The sequence below is a fragment of the Antennarius striatus genome, chromosome 1 (assembly GCF_040054535.1).
Source record: "Antennarius striatus isolate MH-2024 chromosome 1, ASM4005453v1, whole genome shotgun sequence".
Taxonomy (NCBI): domain Eukaryota; kingdom Metazoa; phylum Chordata; class Actinopteri; order Lophiiformes; family Antennariidae; genus Antennarius; species Antennarius striatus.
In genome coordinates, this window is record NC_090776.1 from 21371111 (window position 1) to 21387793 (window position 16683).

The 16683-nt window shown below is 38.8% G+C and overlaps 4 protein-coding genes across 9 annotated transcripts; 1 reads left to right on the plus strand and 3 right to left on the minus strand.

Annotated features, from left to right (window-relative positions):
• Positions 1 to 654: 654 nt before the first annotated feature.
• tex9 (testis expressed 9) lies at positions 655 to 5126 on the plus strand. The gene is made up of 12 exons (XM_068321119.1): positions 655 to 779; positions 1542 to 1675; positions 2066 to 2129; positions 2236 to 2312; positions 2511 to 2556; positions 2680 to 2759; positions 2910 to 3064; positions 3428 to 3519; positions 3698 to 3871; positions 3998 to 4132; positions 4782 to 4916; positions 4992 to 5126. The coding sequence occupies exons 1-12, from the start codon at positions 723 to 725 to the stop codon at positions 5067 to 5069; spliced, it is 1227 nt and encodes a 408-aa protein (XP_068177220.1). The 5' UTR covers positions 655 to 722; the 3' UTR covers positions 5070 to 5126.
• mns1 (meiosis-specific nuclear structural 1) lies at positions 4946 to 9683 on the minus strand. Of its 4 annotated transcripts, XR_011036886.1 has the most exons (12): positions 9188 to 9683; positions 8871 to 9080; positions 7791 to 7918; positions 7601 to 7703; positions 7122 to 7351; positions 6783 to 6999; positions 6425 to 6532; positions 6019 to 6276; positions 5588 to 5713; positions 5398 to 5513; positions 5244 to 5302; positions 4946 to 5053 (listed from the first exon to the last, which is right to left on the minus strand). XR_011036886.1 is itself a non-coding variant. In XM_068321093.1 (11 exons), exons 1-10 carry the CDS (start codon positions 9188 to 9190, stop codon positions 5403 to 5405), a joined length of 1494 nt encoding a protein of 497 aa, XP_068177194.1. In that variant the 5' UTR covers positions 9191 to 9683; the 3' UTR covers positions 5084 to 5302; positions 5398 to 5402. The 4 variants fall into 4 exon arrangements, 3 of the variants coding, with proteins under 3 accessions (XP_068177194.1, XP_068177208.1, XP_068177187.1); XM_068321093.1 differs by lacking the exon at positions 4946 to 5053 and having other exon boundaries at positions 5084 to 5302; XM_068321107.1 differs by lacking the exon at positions 4946 to 5053 and having other exon boundaries at positions 5084 to 5513; positions 9339 to 9683.
• A 40-nt stretch (positions 9684 to 9723) lies between these two features.
• LOC137599898 (uncharacterized methyltransferase YdaC-like) lies at positions 9724 to 12823 on the minus strand. Of its 3 annotated transcripts, none has more exons than XM_068321132.1 (4): positions 12733 to 12823; positions 11682 to 11938; positions 10824 to 11004; positions 9724 to 10727 (listed from the first exon to the last, which is right to left on the minus strand). In XM_068321132.1, the coding sequence occupies exons 2-4, from the start codon at positions 11934 to 11936 to the stop codon at positions 10531 to 10533; spliced, it is 633 nt and encodes a 210-aa protein (XP_068177233.1). In that variant the 5' UTR covers positions 11937 to 11938; positions 12733 to 12823; the 3' UTR covers positions 9724 to 10530. The 3 variants fall into 3 exon arrangements, with proteins under 3 accessions (XP_068177233.1, XP_068177241.1, XP_068177248.1); XM_068321140.1 differs by lacking the exon at positions 12733 to 12823 and adding an exon at positions 12685 to 12732 and having other exon boundaries at positions 9725 to 10727; XM_068321147.1 differs by lacking the exon at positions 12733 to 12823 and adding an exon at positions 12560 to 12682 and having other exon boundaries at positions 9725 to 10727.
• Positions 12824 to 13693: 870 nt separating this feature from the next.
• Positions 13694 to 15959, minus strand: ube2t (ubiquitin-conjugating enzyme E2T (putative)). The gene is made up of 7 exons (XM_068315846.1): positions 15837 to 15959; positions 15509 to 15619; positions 15321 to 15390; positions 15125 to 15230; positions 14901 to 14999; positions 14362 to 14445; positions 13694 to 14058 (listed from the first exon to the last, which is right to left on the minus strand). Exons 2-7 carry the CDS (start codon positions 15615 to 15617, stop codon positions 13942 to 13944), a joined length of 585 nt encoding a protein of 194 aa, XP_068171947.1. The 5' UTR covers positions 15618 to 15619; positions 15837 to 15959; the 3' UTR covers positions 13694 to 13941.
• Positions 15960 to 16683: the final 724 nt, after the last annotated feature.

The following is a 16683-nucleotide window of genomic DNA, read 5'->3' on the forward strand; positions in this document are numbered from 1 at the left end:
ATACGCTTTGAGGACCCATTCAACATGATTCACAGGTATCACATTACCTGGATGGATTAACAGAGACAGGGACCTCTGCAGAAACAATGATTCCACCAGCTCAATTCTGAAATATGATAATCCAGTCTTAATGAGCAAAAGCACAGACATACCAGAGGAACAACTTTCAACATCTTCAAGATCAAATGACTCTGGATACCTACAAGACGCTGCATGAAACCTGTTGTTCAGCGGTGTTGTGCCCAGAGTGTACCCTGCCGCACGACCCCAGTCTGCTCCTGCACACTGCGACCCACAACGGCGGAAGAAGCGGGTATTGAAATGAATCAATGAATGCATTCATTCATTCTTCATTCATTCATACATGCATTCATTCACCCACTCATATACAAACCTAATCCAATCAAGACAAGACATTTCTAGATTAACACTTATTAGATAATTAGTCTTTTTTAACTGTATAATTCCACATCCTGTACTGAAATATACAGTAGGTTTGCTTTAATACAGTTCTTGTATTTTTAAATCTATTTTGATTTTTTCCTTCTTCTTTGTATTTCACATATTGACTATTCATTATTTTTCACATCACTAATAACGTCAATAGACTACAAGCGAACCGAAAATTGACTTTTTATGTCCACTCAAGGCTTCCGTACTTCGCGCGTAGCGAACAAGGGGTTGCCTGGCAACCGGGCGCCACAGACTCTCCCGGTGTAACAATGGCCGAAAGAAGCGGTGATGTGAAGGTCCGTCCGGGCCAGCCAGCCGTCCTGCAGGTTTGTTTTAATATTCAGTTTTCAATATTAACATTTACTATTAATTAAATATTCATTGTCTTAATATTCAGGGTTTATCAGAGCTGTTAGCTCTATGTTAGCTCAAGCTAATCACCTGTTCACATCCGGGGGATCAGTTCAATCCTTCCAAAAACTGCTGAGGAAGAATAAGTAGTTCTTGAATATTAATGTTCAGTAATATTTCGTGTAGTTGTGAATAGATTTGTTCTAATTCCCCTGAGTTACTGCAAATTATTCTTAATTTTCACAATGTCCTCAGTCATTAAATAACCTCAGCCTGGTCGTGTTACAATCTCAATGTAGTATCACCTTGTGCTGATACCCCATGACAGGAGGGTAATAGCTGACCCTTTTCCTAAAGTGGGAATAAGATAGATATACTGTTATATAAAACCCCCCCCAACCCTTATTCTCATTTACACTGTGTGCAACTGCTGTATTTAGATTTGTTCACCTGAGGTTTGTGGAAATACACCAGGTATTTTTGTGTAAGCCTTCTAACAGACACACAAACACAGAAGCTGAAGCTCATACACAAAAGTAAAAATCTAGTAGCATGAATAAAAGAGCTTCTATGTCTGACAGTCATTTTCAGATAGATGGATAGACAGCAAGCCTAAAGTCATACAGGTATATATAGAAGCAAGAAGAAATGTGACTCATTTACAGTACATGGCATGTAATCTCCTGACATCATTAAGTTTACTTGGATATTGTGAAAATCTCCTTTTTCTTGTTTAGTCCAAAAAACGACCAATCTCCAGCGATAAGGCAGAGAAGCCCAATAGGATTGAAGTAAGACCGCGGGTAAAATCTGCCTCCGGTCCAGCAAAGATGCCCACAGATGACATTTTTTCGAAAGAAGAACAATACAAGTAAGTATATTAGTTATGACAGAGAGAATGTTGGATTTTCAGGTATGATGAACTTTAATTAAGAATTTATTTTTCAGATTTTTCTGTGAGATTCTGAATATCTCTTCAAGATTTCAATAATCTGTTGGAATATAATGGTAGAATTATTGAATAAACTTCTCTAAATGGGAACATGCTTTAGACTCCTTCAAGCCTCAGCTGACTTCTTCTTCAAACGTGGAGAGAAAGGACACAAATTTATAATCAATAATCAAAACTTATTAAAGAAATGCTTCCATAATAATACCGCAAGACATCATCAATAATGTAAGAGGTAATGTTGCATGAAAAATAATTCTTAATGATTATATGCATTATGATATGATCATTTCTCCATTTTATTTCCCTTAGATTATTAAATGCAGAACTGGAGGCAAAAACAGCAGAACTAGTTCGAGAAGCAGAGCAGCTTATGGTACATTTTCACCAAGCTTTGATAAATTAGCTTACAAATCCATTTATTGTGTTGTTTTTTGAGAAGTGAAATCTTAAAAATCTAATTAGTAATTCTTGGGTTTCAGAGAGAACAGGGTGAAGTTCTATCAAGACCATTACCCAGCCTCCTGCTAATGGACATTGAGGATGAAGAGGATGCAAAGTAATCAATATATATCCTGTAATGGAGCAGAAATAATTGTAGTGGTTCATTTTAGTGTCACTGCCACAATCTAGTATTTCAACCTCTGCTAAAATCATTCAACCACCCATCAGTGACCAACAGTGCTAAGATAAAGATCAACAAAAATCTGCCATCCTTTTCCTGTATGAACGTTTATTTCTATGTATTTATGTGCAGAATAAAGACGGTTCGTCAGGGAACTATGCAGGACCCCAGTCGGAAGGTATCAGTTCAGAATTGAGCCCTGAAATCACCCTGCTCAACACTTTACCATCCTCAGGTAGTTTGTGAGTCGTGTCATCCTTCATGAAGGTGAACTCTTTCTTTTTGTTGGACTGTTTCTTAGATGATTACCAAAAAAAAGGTCACATCAGTATCCAAGAATATCGGTATGGGAGAAAAAGAAGAGCTCCGCAATAAAACACAGTAAGACTAGAAACAAATTTTACAGCAGTGTGCATTCAGTTCATTTATAAATTACAACACTGTAAACTATTGCATATGAATGGTTTTTATTTGTTCAATAGATTCTTCATTAACAGCTAAAGGTTTTTCACGCCTTCCTTCTGATTTCAGAATTCCTCACACGGTTAATTCATCGACTTTGGGATGCTCCGCTGACTTTTTCTTGGAGAAAACGATTCGTAACGTAGAGGAGAAAATGAAAGCCTCTGTCGTGCAAGAAAACACCGTGGACAATGTGTTCAACTGGGAAGATAACGTAGGCTCAGGTAATGTTTGTGTCACTTTACAAATAAAGAAATTTGTTCTGCAAATTTTGATAATAGACATGTTTATAGTTTGCTTGAAGATTCGTTTTCAAAGAATCTATGTTAACTATGTCATAGTCAGTGCTGGCTTACGATTTATTATTTTATGTAAATGTTTTTGTTTCATTCTAATTTATATTATCCGCTATATTTATATTCTTTCTCCAAGATAAAAACATTATTACCACCTTCATCTATGATGTTTTTGCACAATGCCTCACATGATTGTCAGGATCAAGATTATTCTTTGTTGATTGATTTGATTATTCTATGTCCTTTACATCGAGGCTGGATGTTCATTCTATTTTTTGTCTTATTGTGAAGGAATTTCAGACGCTCACATCCGTGTTCTCAAGGCAAAACTACGAATCATGCAAGAGGAGCTAAATCAACTATCAAGTGATTATAATGAGAAGGTAATGTAAAGTTGGTAGACAATGACTCCACTTTAAGCAGTATTGATCTGCAGAGGACAGACCTGCAGTTGAAAATCCTGTTAACTTGACAAATATTTTCTATGTGAAACCTCCGTATCAAAATGTTTGTCAAAACCAGATCAACAAATAACAGCTCACGTTATTTCTGTTGTTGCAGGAGGATGAAAACGCTAAGCTCAGTGCAAAAATAAAGGAGCTGGAGGAAGAGCGATCCAGGCTGCAGAAGACCACAAACATCCAGAAAACACAGATGGAGAAGCACAGAGTTCTAGCAGAGGAGTCGGGCAAAAAATGCGATGGTCTTCAACTGCAAGTGTCTTCTTTACATAAGGTCTGAGGGCATGTTTTAATACAAAATAGGCCCAATTATTTTTCAGTAACAAAACCGCACAATGTGACACCATTTCCCATGACTCACAAAGAATTCATGATTCCCTCCTGGCTGTGCTGCTTGTAGGAAATTGAAACTTTGACTAGATCTCACAAACAAGCAGCAGCCGTCCACAGCACCGTGGAGGTTCGCCTGAACAGAGCCTTGGAGGAGGGGGAGAGGTTAAAGTCACAGCTGGACAAGATGAAGCAGATGAACAAGGTGATTGAATTAAAAAGCTGAAACATTCACTCTCAGTTACTAAAGCATGTAACTCTATTTCATTATTCGATAAGTTACACATTTTCAGATACAGTATTAAAAAAGTGGTAAGCACACCTCAAAATAAGTCCGCTTCCGATAAATAAATTCATTATGGGGTGTATTTTGGTTTAAAATAGGCTTTGATTTTGTTGTCTGACGAAATGTGGTTTACAAATATATTAGTGTTCACAAAACAAGAAAATACTGTTGAGGAAAACATCAAAAGATTGTTTTTGGGTTTTCCTTTGTATCAAAAATGTACAAAATGTTTCAACAGGAGATCTTTAAAACTCATTTAACACCTAGCAGACACATCCTTCTTTAAGTGATCCTAGTTTTGTGTTTGATGTTATCTAAAACATTTTAAAGTAATATTTCCATTGCTGTAATAATCTAGGATTTACAATGAAAACAATATTGCACTGCCATCTTTCCAGTAAAATCTTTTTAATACAGTATATGAACTCAGTGATGAAAACAGGGAGCTCAGTAACTTGCATCGACTGCAGCACAAACTGATGCACATGAATTTCAACACATCATGTTACAGAAATGTGATGTTCTGTCTCACCTTAATGTTACTCGTTTCAAATGATTTTGAAATCAGGACAAGATCAGTGAGGAGCATCAGCGGAAAGAAAACCTCCTGGCTGAAAACAACATGCTAAAAAAACAGAAATCAGAGCTCATCGTGGGTTTTAAGAAGCAGCTCAAGCTGATCGACATCCTCAAAAGACAGAAGGTGTGTGCCTCGACGGTCACTAGTTACCTTCCCCCTGTTTACTGAAAATATTGACTGACTTTTGCTTTTGTTAAGATGCATTTTGAAGCTGCCAGGCTGCTGTCATTTACAGAGGAGGAGTTCATGAAAGCCCTGGACTGGGGAAAGTCATAGAGGAGAGACGAGAAGGGTTGGTTATTGGTGCCTTGACATACTTTTAAACATATTTACATGTCATTTGTATGTAGTGTCTCTTCATTATGTGCTATCTGAATTTTTTGCTGCTTCTTTTCATTCATTATGTGAGAAACACACAAGTATTCCAATGAAGCTGCACTGAAAACATACCTGAGTCATTTGTGTCCAATCATTGTGTGGATACCAAACACCAAGCAGGTTTTTTTTTACTGTGTATTGAAGAATAAAGAACTACTTAACTCTCTGTAAGCTTACAGCCATCTTCTTGTTTATTACTTGATACTTTGAAATAAACAAAACATACAACATCTAGTCATCTTCCTCCAAGCCATCTTCAGAGAAGACATCTGCATGACATGACTTAAAGTTTTTCCTGAAGTCTTCATCAAAGTGTTCGAGGTCATCTTCACGCAGTAATCCCTGAAACGGCACAATCATGGTCATACACGATTCAATAATTTACAGTAATTTACGAAGCCCACCCTGCCTCATACCTTTGGGAGGTATCCAAGGAGCTTTGTTGCATGATTTTTAAGAAGTCGCTTCCTCTCCTCTTCAACTATCCGCCTGTGCAGCGCCTCCCTCTCCTGCTCGGTTGCTCTTTCTTTAGCCTCCAGTTCCTTGAAGAGAAGGATTAAATTATCTGAGTAGGTCATTCAAGACTAATAATATATTTAAAGAATAAATCTGCCTATGATCCTCCATTAAATTTTACTTTTTGTTGTAAAAACTCTCATTTCATCCAAACTTCTACATGATGTTTTCTTGTCGAGACACTGGATTGACATTAAAATGATACCAGATTAAATTTAGCAAAGATAAAACCTGACTGCTGTTATTTCTGCTGTGCAGCACAATCCCTACAACGCCAGCCGGTGAAACTCCACCAGTGCCACTTCATTCTGGGTGGAATTCTGCTTTTTACCATGTCGGCCTCGCGCTGCCGTCGTCTGTCCTCCAGCAGTTTCTCCACCTCACGTTTGTGTTCCAGTTGCTTCATGCGACGTTTCTGGGCGTTCATCTGCTCTATGCGATCATCCTCAGCAAACTTAGACATCATTGTTTTCCTGAAGACCTCCTCTTCCTCTTTTTCCGCCCTTCTCTGCATCTCTTTGAATGCTATCTGCTCCTGGCAGGTTTGCTGCATCATCAGCCTCTGTCTGATTTTCTTCTCCATCTCTTCCTGTTAGTTTAAAGATTGAATCACATGAAGATCACTCGGGTCTCAAGAGCTGTTACTCTTTGACTGGCAAATTTTCATTTGCTGTAATCTCAATTGTCATGTTTAACACAGAATTGCTGATCATAAATGTTTGAAAAGTCACACTTACAATTTCTCTCCGCCTGTTGGCCTCTTCTTGTTCCTCTAGATAAAGTTCCTCACGGACTCTCTCCATCTTTTCACGCTGCCGTCCCTCCTCTTCAATCTTTTGAAACAGCTAGAGAAGAACAGAGGAGAGTGAGATCTGGTGCCAAACACAGACAGGCATCATTTACAGTATTTTCCGCACTATAAGGCGCACCTTCAATGAATGGGGTTATTCTAAAAGTTTTTCCCATACATAAGACGCACTGGATTATAAGGCACACTGTCAGTTTTTGAGAAAATTAAAGGCTTTTAGGTGCGTCTTATAATGCAGAAAATATTGTAATGAATAAAGAAAAAGTATTGAGGAATGTTGTCTCAACTATTTTATGGAGATGCTCCTTTGCTTCTTCCCTCTCTCTGATCTTAGCCAGGCGGGTCTCCTCCTTGTGCTCCTGATGGTTCACAAACTCCATGATGCGTCTGTTCTCCGCCTCCACCTTTTCTTGCTCCATGCGTCTCCACTCCTCCTGCTGTCGCTTGAATTCTTCAATATGTTGCTGAGTGGCTTTGACTTTCTCTAATTTCAGCTGTCTCTCCCTTCAAGAAAACAATAAAAAAATTTTTAAATGAAGCCATCATTTTGTTTCGGTCTGAATGTGTTCTCTGTAAGGAAATGACTGACAGAAGACACATTATTTGACAACAGAAGTGGTGCTCACATCTGATCCTCCTCGTAAATCTTCCTGACGATCTCATCCACCATGAGCTTCTCTTTGAGGAACTCCTCGTATGCGTCCTGCCTCCTGCGTTCCCTCTCTATGAGCTGTTGCTCCAGCGCTCTCTGATGCCGCTCCTGCTCCTCCTGCTGTTTCTGCTCTAGTCGCTGCTGCTCGATGGCTGCTTGCTCGTATTCACTCTTCATTTTACGAGTAAAGTCTGCCTCCTCACGCTAAAGTCATAGCACAGACGAAGACATTATATAGCATTTAGGCCCCATTTCTGAGGTATTCTGCATTTATAATGCCCAGTTAAAATTTCATCCATGTAAACTTTTTTGATTCTTTATTAAGTGGAATAAAAACGTTCCATATTATAAAGTGGCATTGGAACTGTCATAAAGGTAGTTCCTTATAGCATTTTCTGTGTTTAATAACACTGAATGTCTGATTGGTGGCTGTTAAAATAAAGCAGTGCTCACCATTGTTTCAAGCCTCAAGGCTTCCTGCTCAGCAATCTGTACAGCTCTTTCCTTATTCAAATATGCAGACTTCAGTTTTGACTCCAGCTCTCGAAGCTCCAAGCTGAAAAGTGTTGAAGCAGACTTCAGAAACCGTTGCACTTGCAGATTGACTCAGAATACACACTAAAATGAGATTAATAGTTGATACCTGTTTTCTTTAATGTACTGCCTCATTTTCTCCTCTTTAAGCCTCTGACTGTTGATGCGGGCCAGCTCTTTAGCCATTCTCTCCTCCTGTTCAAGCTGCTTTTCCCTGATTGTTCTCTCCTCCTCAGCCTGCCAGTCAAAAAGTATGACCATTATAATTATGACATGATGTTCAGAGTTTGGATCTCGAGTCATCAATGTTTTTTTCCCCAACTTTAACGGTAACCAACAATAAAACAGACAATAAACATCTATTTATATGTTTTACTGCTGAATCAGAAGATGTACTGTAGCTGTTGAAAGAGACAGTCTCTAATGTTGTTTTCAGACTTGTGCTCTTTTTTTTCTTCAGCAAGAAATATAAAATATTTCATTATAAATACGGCACTATTAACTGGCGGGTTACAGTAACATAATTGTTCAGTTTAAATTGGTACAGCGTCTTTCATGAAATCAAACAAGAAAACTGACAAGAATCCTACGACTCTGACTGAGTTCTTTGTAATATAATCATTCACAGTAATATTTCCATTTGCATTAGTTTCCATTTGTAACGTCGGTCACCTCTTTGGAGTGGGGGTGTGTGTGTTTGGAGTCAGACAACAATATTGGTTCCAAACTATAGTTTAATTCATCCTTTGTAGTAGAATTACTGAAGGTATTTAAATTATTTGTTTATTTCAACTCAACGATTTAGGAATACATCTCTCACTTGCTGGCCCAATTTGAGAAAAGCTTTACTTTAATTTAAAACTGGTCTCAGATTTTGTGATATTCTCAATTTACTAGTCACAGCTGACTGATCATGTGAGAAGTCTTGAGTAAGAAAACTTAATTATGAGAGCAGTAACCCTGATGACATAATCCACCTGATTCCAGTGAATTTTCTATTTGGGAAAATCTGTCATGGGAAACAATGATGTTGAGCGAAGATGATCAAAATAAATCCCTTTGTCTACCTAACTGTGGAGTCAGTTGTGTGATTAGTTGTGTGATCCCACAAGATGACACTTGAAGGTTTTGTTTTTTAGTGATTAAATTAAGATAATTTTTAAATTATAGATGATAATGAAAAGTATACCTCATGCAGAGCTCTCTCCATCTGCCTGTCCCTCCGTTCTTCCTGCACCTGTCTCCTGTATCTCCTCTTCTCGATGTCCTCCTGGTCCCGCACACATGCGTGGAGCTGCTTCTCTCGATCCACCCGTCTGGCCTCCTGCTGCCGGCGCTGCTCCTGCTGCTGCCGCTGAAGCATCGCCCTCTGCTGCTGATGGTACATCCAGTAACGACTCTGATCGAAAAAAATAATCGATCTACCGGTGAACACTGAAGTTAAGTATTAGCAGCGGTGTGGTTGTAGCAGTTAAGCTAGCGCTCAGTCGGAGTTTGAGATTTTACCATCTGTCTGAACTTCTCGTTGAGTCGCGACTTAGTAAACTGCTCCTTTTCTTCAGTAGGAAATTATTATAACTTATATAACTTTAGACTAACTAATTATAAAGTTGTTTAGTTGTCAAGTCGCTATGAACTACCAGTCGGCCGTGTTTACCCTAAACTGTTGCTGGCTTTCCTTTCATGTTGGCGTTTCGTTGTCGTGGGAACGCAGCGGTTCCGGGCGCTCAGCCAATGAAATGAAACATTAGTGATTACGTCACGTCCGGGGAAAATCCAACAAGTCAGCTGGACTGAAAGCGAGTCCAATCAATACCAGATGAATACTAACTACAGTACAGAACTGCTGAGCTAATAACACACACACACACACACACACACACACAGTAACTAAATTCATTCTGACAAGGCAAAATATTCACACTATAGTCAGATCTAGGTGTTTACAACTGATTGATCTCTTTGACAGTTTGCCTGCTACATCACTTTTCTTGTGCTGCGATATTTACTCAATCATGTAATCATTTCATTTACATTATAACTATGCTGTGCACTGGCATCATGCACGGAGTATCCCCTGCTTCACACCCATAATCGGCTGGGATAGGCTCCAACACCCCACAACCTGCGACAGCAGATGAAACGGGTCTCTGTGATGGAATCAGATCTCTGTGCATTTTATTATATGTGTTTAATATTGAATGTCCTGTTTCTGGGTGACAAAATTTAAGTCTGGAAAATCAGATTAGATAACAAAAACCATCCAACAGATGGTCAAAACATACCAGGGTCATTCTTCATTTAGGTGAAGAGCATCTCTGAGAAAGACTTTAACTTCTTAGAATAGTTAAACTCTTTGTTCTTTGACCTCCTCTTGGTGAGATTTGATGCGAAAGAATGAACCCTTTGCAGACTTATTGATTGCTGAAATCCAAAATTTTTGTCTTGTGCCATTTCTGGAACAAACAGGGTGTCCAGGAATCTGAGGACTGGAGAATTTTGGTCTGCTCAACCCCAACACATGGAACCACATTAATATCATATCATTAACCAGCAGCTACACCATTGTAAGAATCTCTCCAAAATGTGATAACACATTAGTTTACCTTTCTCTTGCTTCAACATTTATTGTCTCTTAAAATGAAAGAGATTTTGATGTCATAACATCTTTTGTATTTCTCTGTCTTGTCTTTTTGAACACCCTATTCACTGTAATTAAGTTATAACTTTATAGTCAATGCAAATACAAATAGCAGTCTAGAAGATTTCACTTTAAGATTTATCTATTTGCTTGTTCAAGCACGTAAAACTGGAAAACACAATCTCTGGAGTTCAGTTGGATTTTGATCTCATTTTGAGGCAGTGGCATATATTGCTTGAAAACTGATGTTCCCCTGCTTCTTCTCTTCCATTCTGACGTCAACGAAGCCAGAATTGCTCAGAGCTGCCATGTAATTTTCTGGACGCCAGTTCTCTCCTGGAAATCCTCCCTGTGATGCAATTATCTCAACCCTGTTCAAAACCAATGTGGCCACCATAGTTGATCCTTGATGTTTGAGACGCCAACCCAAAAGAGACAGAGTGCAGCATTAACAAGTGAGACACGTTAAGATTATCTTAATGTAAGAATGTCAGGGCCTACCTGGCTTCATGACCCGATGGATCTCTGTGGCTGCTCCCCTCATGTCAGGCCAGAAGTAGTAGCAGTTACAGTGGAACACTTTATCCACACAACTGTCTGCCAGAGGCATTGCTGCCACATCACACAGGTGAAGGGTCACTTTCCCACTGGCTACAAGTTCCTTCAGCTGCTTACTTGCCATCTGTAAGTAGAGAGTAGAAACATTTTATTTTAAAAATTATGAATATTTAACTAACAAAATTGTTCCATGTTGGTGGGACTAATTTGCTCAAGCGTTGTCTGTTTCCCTGTAGTTCTTATAAGACTTTAGAATTTGTGTCTCGGTTGTGAAAATGCGTAACAATCAATTAAAAAACATACATATTATACACAAATACGAATATCTTCTTCTTCTCTTTTCGGCTTTTCCCTTCAGGGGTCGCCACAGTGAATCAGTTGCCTCCATCTAACCCTGTCTTCTACATCCTCTTCTCTCACACCAACTACCTTCATGTCCTCTTTCACTACATCCATAAACCTCCTCTTTTGTCTTCCTCTAGGCCTCCTGCCTGGCAGTTCAAAACTCAGCATCCTTCTACCAATATATTCACCATCTCTCCTCTAGACATGTCCAAACCATCTCAGTCTGGCCTCTCTGACTTTATCTCCAAAACCTGTAACATGTGCTGTCCCTCTGATGTACTCATTCCTGATCCTATTCATCCTGGTCACTCCCAGAGAGAACCTCAGCAACCTCCGGGATTAATAAAGTATATATCTATCTATCTATCTATCTACAATAAGATGCTGGCTTGGTCCTCTTGTGGCTACATTATACGCAAATACGAATATAAAATACTTTATTTGATCATAATTCACCTGGTGCATGTACTCGGAGTAATCCACCCCTATAAGGTGGCCTTTGGGCTGCGTGAGCAGCTCGGCTGCAGACTGCAGACCCAGCCCTGGGCCATGACCCAGCTCTAGCACCGTATCTTCAGCTTGGATCCCACTCAGCTGCACAGCATTTTCTTCCAGCATCCGGTTGTGTACTTTGAATAATTTACTGGTCAGCCAACCTGCCAGTGATCGTGTCGGGCGGGCCAACTGTTTCTTAAATTTTGCAATTAACATCGCTGAAAAAATATGACAGGAATGGTGTAAATATTTTAATACAGACAGTAGCAAATACAAAAATTTATAACTACAAAATCTGATGGTAAATTTTGCAGCTCATGCAACAATGACGACTACTTGAACTTGATCCAGATGACACACACAGGTGAAGGTGAATTACAGGAACACGGTTGATGGTTTTAGTTTCCACTACCTATCATTAACGTATCATTAAAGATTTTCAATTTGAATGAGTAGTTCAATATCAGACAGGATATTATTTATATTTGAGCATTGTATTTTATTAACTCCTACTTTGAATTATTTATATCAAGTTTAAAGTTTAAATACATTTTATGCATGGTGGGTATTCTGTAGATTTCAGCAGCAGTAAATTTCAGAGCGATCTCTGACCACTATCTCCATGTGCTTTACGGAATAGGTGACAACTTTGATTATGAGAAATAAAGTTTAAAAAAAAAAAGATGGTTTTGGTCCTATAGAACACAGCTAGGTTGATTAAGAAAAAAATCAATCAGTTTTAGTCAAAAAACATGTTCATTAAACAATTTAAACATGCCCTCAAACCTCAGGTGACCCGACCCCACAAAGATTTTCAAAACAATGATCCGCTAGCTTACCGCTATAATGGTAACTGCCATAGCCGTGCTAATAGAAAGTAGCATCAATGACGCGACCATATTGCAACAACAAGTCTAGAACGGCAGGTAAATATTTCTTGTTTTCTTTTAAAACAAATGCAAACCTGTTTCCTTGTGAATTGCTGTCAGTTTTCATAACTTTATAAAATTACCTGAACAGCCGCTCCAAGTGGAATGGGCGAGTACAAACAGGTCAGGTGATACATTACAGTCCAGTGGTTGGACAGAGAATCTTTTTCGCCTGACTGGGGACATCCCCACTGACGTGACGTCACCATGATGTGAATCTGAGGTCTTCTCACATACAGACAGTACTTATATATGTAGATCTTAAATATTAATCATAAATATTTTCTTGTTGGAATGACAACCGCATTGCTTTTTCTTTTAACGTGTCAGTAGTGTGGTGTCCTTCAGAATTAGCTGTGACACCTTCAGGAACAGAGGGTCTGGTGAGCTGGTTGAATCTTTTTATCATTGGCTTTGCTGCCCGTCTAAGATGGACTTTGTACCTTAACTCTATAGACTATTTCGACACTTCAGGAACCAAAACTTAAAAAACCCTTCACAGATACTATGAATAGAATTAGTGTAGATTGCTGTAAATGTTGTCACCAGTCGGGAAACATTACACAATAAATCCAGCTAAAATATTCCCTGCAGTCAGAGAATGTTTTAATGTCTTGCATCCTGTGATGAACCCTGTTTGTTGTCTTAAGACACTGATTCACAGAGTGTTCTTCGCTTGGGTGGATGTTGTGGAGTTTATTTCCCCCCCTAGGAAAGGATCCTGTGGTCATCCATGTTTGTTACGACATTCTTGAGTTCCTCAGATCATCAGTGCAGATTTTTTCTCAGAAAGTACTTAACTTGATTTGGCCGCTCCTAACATTTCCACTGTGTCTCTGATGAACTTTTCCCTTTTTGCAGCCAAAGGATATTCTGTTTCACTTCCACTGACAGCTCCTCTGATCACATGTGGACAAAGCAGCAGCTTCCAAACACAAATGCCACTCCCGGACTGAACGCCAGACTTTTTACCTGCTTAACTGATGATGGACACAGTTTATATAGTTTATATATTTATGTAGTCCATAGGTCTGTATATACTCTATACCAAAAGGGAACACATTTCTACACCTTAGAAAAATAATCTAATTATTCTGTATCATACATTCAATGTTTAATAATAAGTTTAAAATAAAAATTTAATATTAATACACATACATAAAATAAGACAAACATACAGATCTTTCTCAATTAAGAGGAATGTGTGTATTCTAAATGGAAGAAGGTAATAGCACTAAATGAAAATAACACTGTTATTTATCAGGTTATAGGGACCTAACATGTGAGACAGACTACATGCATGTCCTCTTTGCTGGCTCTTCTGCACCCTCCTCCACATTGGTGGCCTCTCTTTTGTGGGAAGTTTTCGGAACCAAAGTATTTTCCTTGTTGTCCATATCCTTGACTGCCTGGATTAAAGATACCAGCTATTTTAGAAACAGCGTTGAAATCTACACTCTTCCACTTCCTCAAAATGTTCAGATTTACAAGTAAATCAACCAATCTTCAACACTGTGTTGAATAAATAAGTTGAGACATCATTCAACAAAGGCAGGACAGCACCACATTGCAGATAAAATATACCACGACACACAGTTGATACAATAGCTTGGAATGCATGTCATAATGAGAATAACACGGGGTAACAATAACAAAAGAGCAACATATTGAAACAGCTAAAAACTGTTCAGCCATAGCCCAGACAGACTTACTGTGTTCTTTTGAAAGGCGTGTTCTTGTGTCCACTTCCTGGCCTTCTCCAAAAATAACTGTTTGTTGTATTTGAATTCTGATGACTGCATGAAACAAATGTTGAGCATTTCTTTACAAGTGTGTATGGTATCATCACAGTATCAGCCTTCAAATGTATTCTACCAGTAATTTCTACTAGCTAAGTATAATTGTTTCTTCTCAACAAATTATTTCTGCAAAAGAAAAATTACATGGATTATAAGTACTTACTGGACAGATTGTTCAACTATTTTTCTACGTGCAAGGATAATATAATGGCAGATGACATTTACATCCATGTATTCACAGACAACAATGCAGTTTCCCTTTCTTATTTCCATTGTTATCATCAAGGGAAATAAGACACTACATAGTACTGAAAACTGAAAGTCCAGTGGATTGATTTAAACAGCTTTGGATAACCATAACCTGGATAACTGAGAAACTACACAGACAATGAAAGCTTTGCTTCTCACATAGAGAGTATGATATGTGTGAAAGCAAACTGTGTGTGTCTTACTATATCAGCCATGAGTGGGTCATCGGGATTAGGTTCAGCCATGAGCAGCTGAATGGATGTGAGGACTGTTGAAATGTTTAAGGATGGCTTCCAGGCACCCTGAAGAACAAAAGAGCAAAGAGGAACATGTTTTTGGTCTGATGTTTTTAACAACATCAGACCAAGACTGGATGACAGAAGTGAATATAAACAATTTTTTAGTTTAATGATGATTCATTCACAACCTTTGGTGGGAGTTTAAGAGCATCGTGGCAGATACGCCCTGAGCTGTCAATGTTTGGGTGGTAGATGGGGGTCAGGAATCGTATTTTGGGAGGCTCAAAAGGGTACCTGTGAGAGAAAAATAAAAATTATTCTCAACAGACGGCAAGTAAGTATGTACAACATTGAAATGTTAATGTTAAAGCTTTAAGGCATTACCTCTCTGGGATCTTGATCTCTAAAGAGAAGACCCCCCCTTCATATGGAGTCTCTGATCCACCCAGTATCTCTGTAAACCAGAGGAAGGAAATATGTATGTTGTTGTTGTTGTATCTATGTATAAATGCAGTGTGTTGTTAATAAATGCAGTGGAGGATGAGGATGAGGATGAGGATGAGGATACAGACGCGCTCGGAGGTCGTCCATCTGGTCCTCGGTCTGCCAGCAAGTTATCCCCGGTGGGGGCTCGTTGCTGAGCAGCTGAAGTTCGCGTTTCAAGCGAGAAGCCCTCTGCATCCCTGATAAACAGATAACATACATGTACTCGTGTAAATATTTAAAACATACGAACAAAAGTAACGCTTTACTTCACGCCGACTGTCCATCTTAAAACCATCTTAGTTTAAGCTAATGTTTGCGATGCTAACTGATGATCCACACGTCAGTATCTGCGTCCAGTAATTACACCGAGAATAAATCATGATGTTATAGGTTCGATAATAATATATAACCTACTTTTGTTCTGTTTCAACAACTGCCGTACAATTCACTAAAAACAGCTTGATTGAATTCACTTTCTGACTCGGGTGTTTTGGATTTCCCTCTTCCTTTACGTCATCAACACCGCCCACCTCCCCGTGAGCCGCTTCTTCTAGTTCTAATTGGATGGTCGGTTTCATCCAGTAGGAACGTCAGCGCCACCTACCGCTGAGTTCAAGAGTGACAGGCTATTAAATACGAAGCTGACCTGGTTCAAAAACACACGTGGAAACTGGTGGTGAGAAAAGGCCGTGCAGTTATCTCAAAATTACTACCCAGTATCTCAAGATAATGACTTAAATACTTCACAATATTGTATCGCAAATACTAAAATAAAATTAAAATAATAAAACAATATCTTCAAGCAGTAATTTTATTGTCTAAAAATATTGACATAGTGGTTTCTCTCTAAATTATCACTTAGTGTTGCAAAATAATGCTTTAATTTGTCAACATAAATTATCTCGAGATATTGAGATCTATGTGAGGTTTCTACATTTGCAGGTCAAAGCAACAAGAGAGAGAGTGTGTGAACTGGTGACACCACATCCTCCACTAACAAGCCCCTGAAATTGAATGTTTTACGATAGGCATTTTGTTGCTGTGAAGCATAAGAACCAAATTTGCCTAAAATTGTCCTCACACAAAAGCTGAATGTAAGTCGTTGCCATAAAACCAACTTTGAAACAAATTATTTTGAAACTTTAGAGTTGATTCCCTCATGTGTTTTACAATCCCTCCTCATAACCATGAACACAATGATCAATGCAGAAGGGCCACTGGGATCCATCCATGATACAGAGTACTTCCACAAAGTAATGAG

What these genes read in the sequence shown, in the direction of transcription:
- tex9 (XM_068321119.1), top strand. Translation starts at nt 723, where the DNA reads ATGGCCGAAAGAAGCGGTGATGTGAAGGTCCGTCCGGGCCAGCCAGCC. An exon ending in GCCAGCCAGCCGTCCTGCAG is followed by an intron (nt 780 to 1,541) that starts GTTTGTTTTAAT and finishes TTTCTTGTTTAG; the next exon opens with TCCAAAAAACGACCAATCTC. An exon ending in TCGAAAGAAGAACAATACAA is followed by an intron (nt 1,676 to 2,065) that starts GTAAGTATATTA and finishes TATTTCCCTTAG; the next exon opens with ATTATTAAATGCAGAACTGG.
- mns1 (XM_068321093.1), bottom strand. An exon ending in ATTTACGAGGAGGATCAGAT is followed by an intron (nt 7,000 to 7,121) that starts GTGAGCACCACT and finishes GTTTTCTTGAAG; the next exon opens with GGAGAGACAGCTGAAATTAG. An exon ending in TCCTTGGATACCTCCCAAAG is followed by an intron (nt 5,514 to 5,587) that starts GTATGAGGCAGG and finishes GTGCCGTTTCAG; the next exon opens with GGATTACTGCGTGAAGATGA.
- LOC137599898 (XM_068321132.1), bottom strand. Translation starts at nt 11,936, where the DNA reads ATGTTAATTGCAAAATTTAAGAAACAGTTGGCCCGCCCGACACGATCA. An exon ending in ACTCCGAGTACATGCACCAG is followed by an intron (nt 11,005 to 11,681) that starts GTGAATTATGAT and finishes CTCTACTTACAG; the next exon opens with ATGGCAAGTAAGCAGCTGAA. An exon ending in CCATCGGGTCATGAAGCCAG is followed by an intron (nt 10,728 to 10,823) that starts GTAGGCCCTGAC and finishes TCAAACATCAAG; the next exon opens with GATCAACTATGGTGGCCACA.
- ube2t (XM_068315846.1), bottom strand. Translation starts at nt 15,617, where the DNA reads ATGCAGAGGGCTTCTCGCTTGAAACGCGAACTTCAGCTGCTCAGCAAC. An exon ending in CTCTTAAACTCCCACCAAAG is followed by an intron (nt 15,000 to 15,124) that starts GTTGTGAATGAA and finishes TTTGTTCTTCAG; the next exon opens with GGTGCCTGGAAGCCATCCTT. An exon ending in ACGCCTTTCAAAAGAACACA is followed by an intron (nt 14,059 to 14,361) that starts GTAAGTCTGTCT and finishes TCTTTAATCCAG; the next exon opens with GCAGTCAAGGATATGGACAA.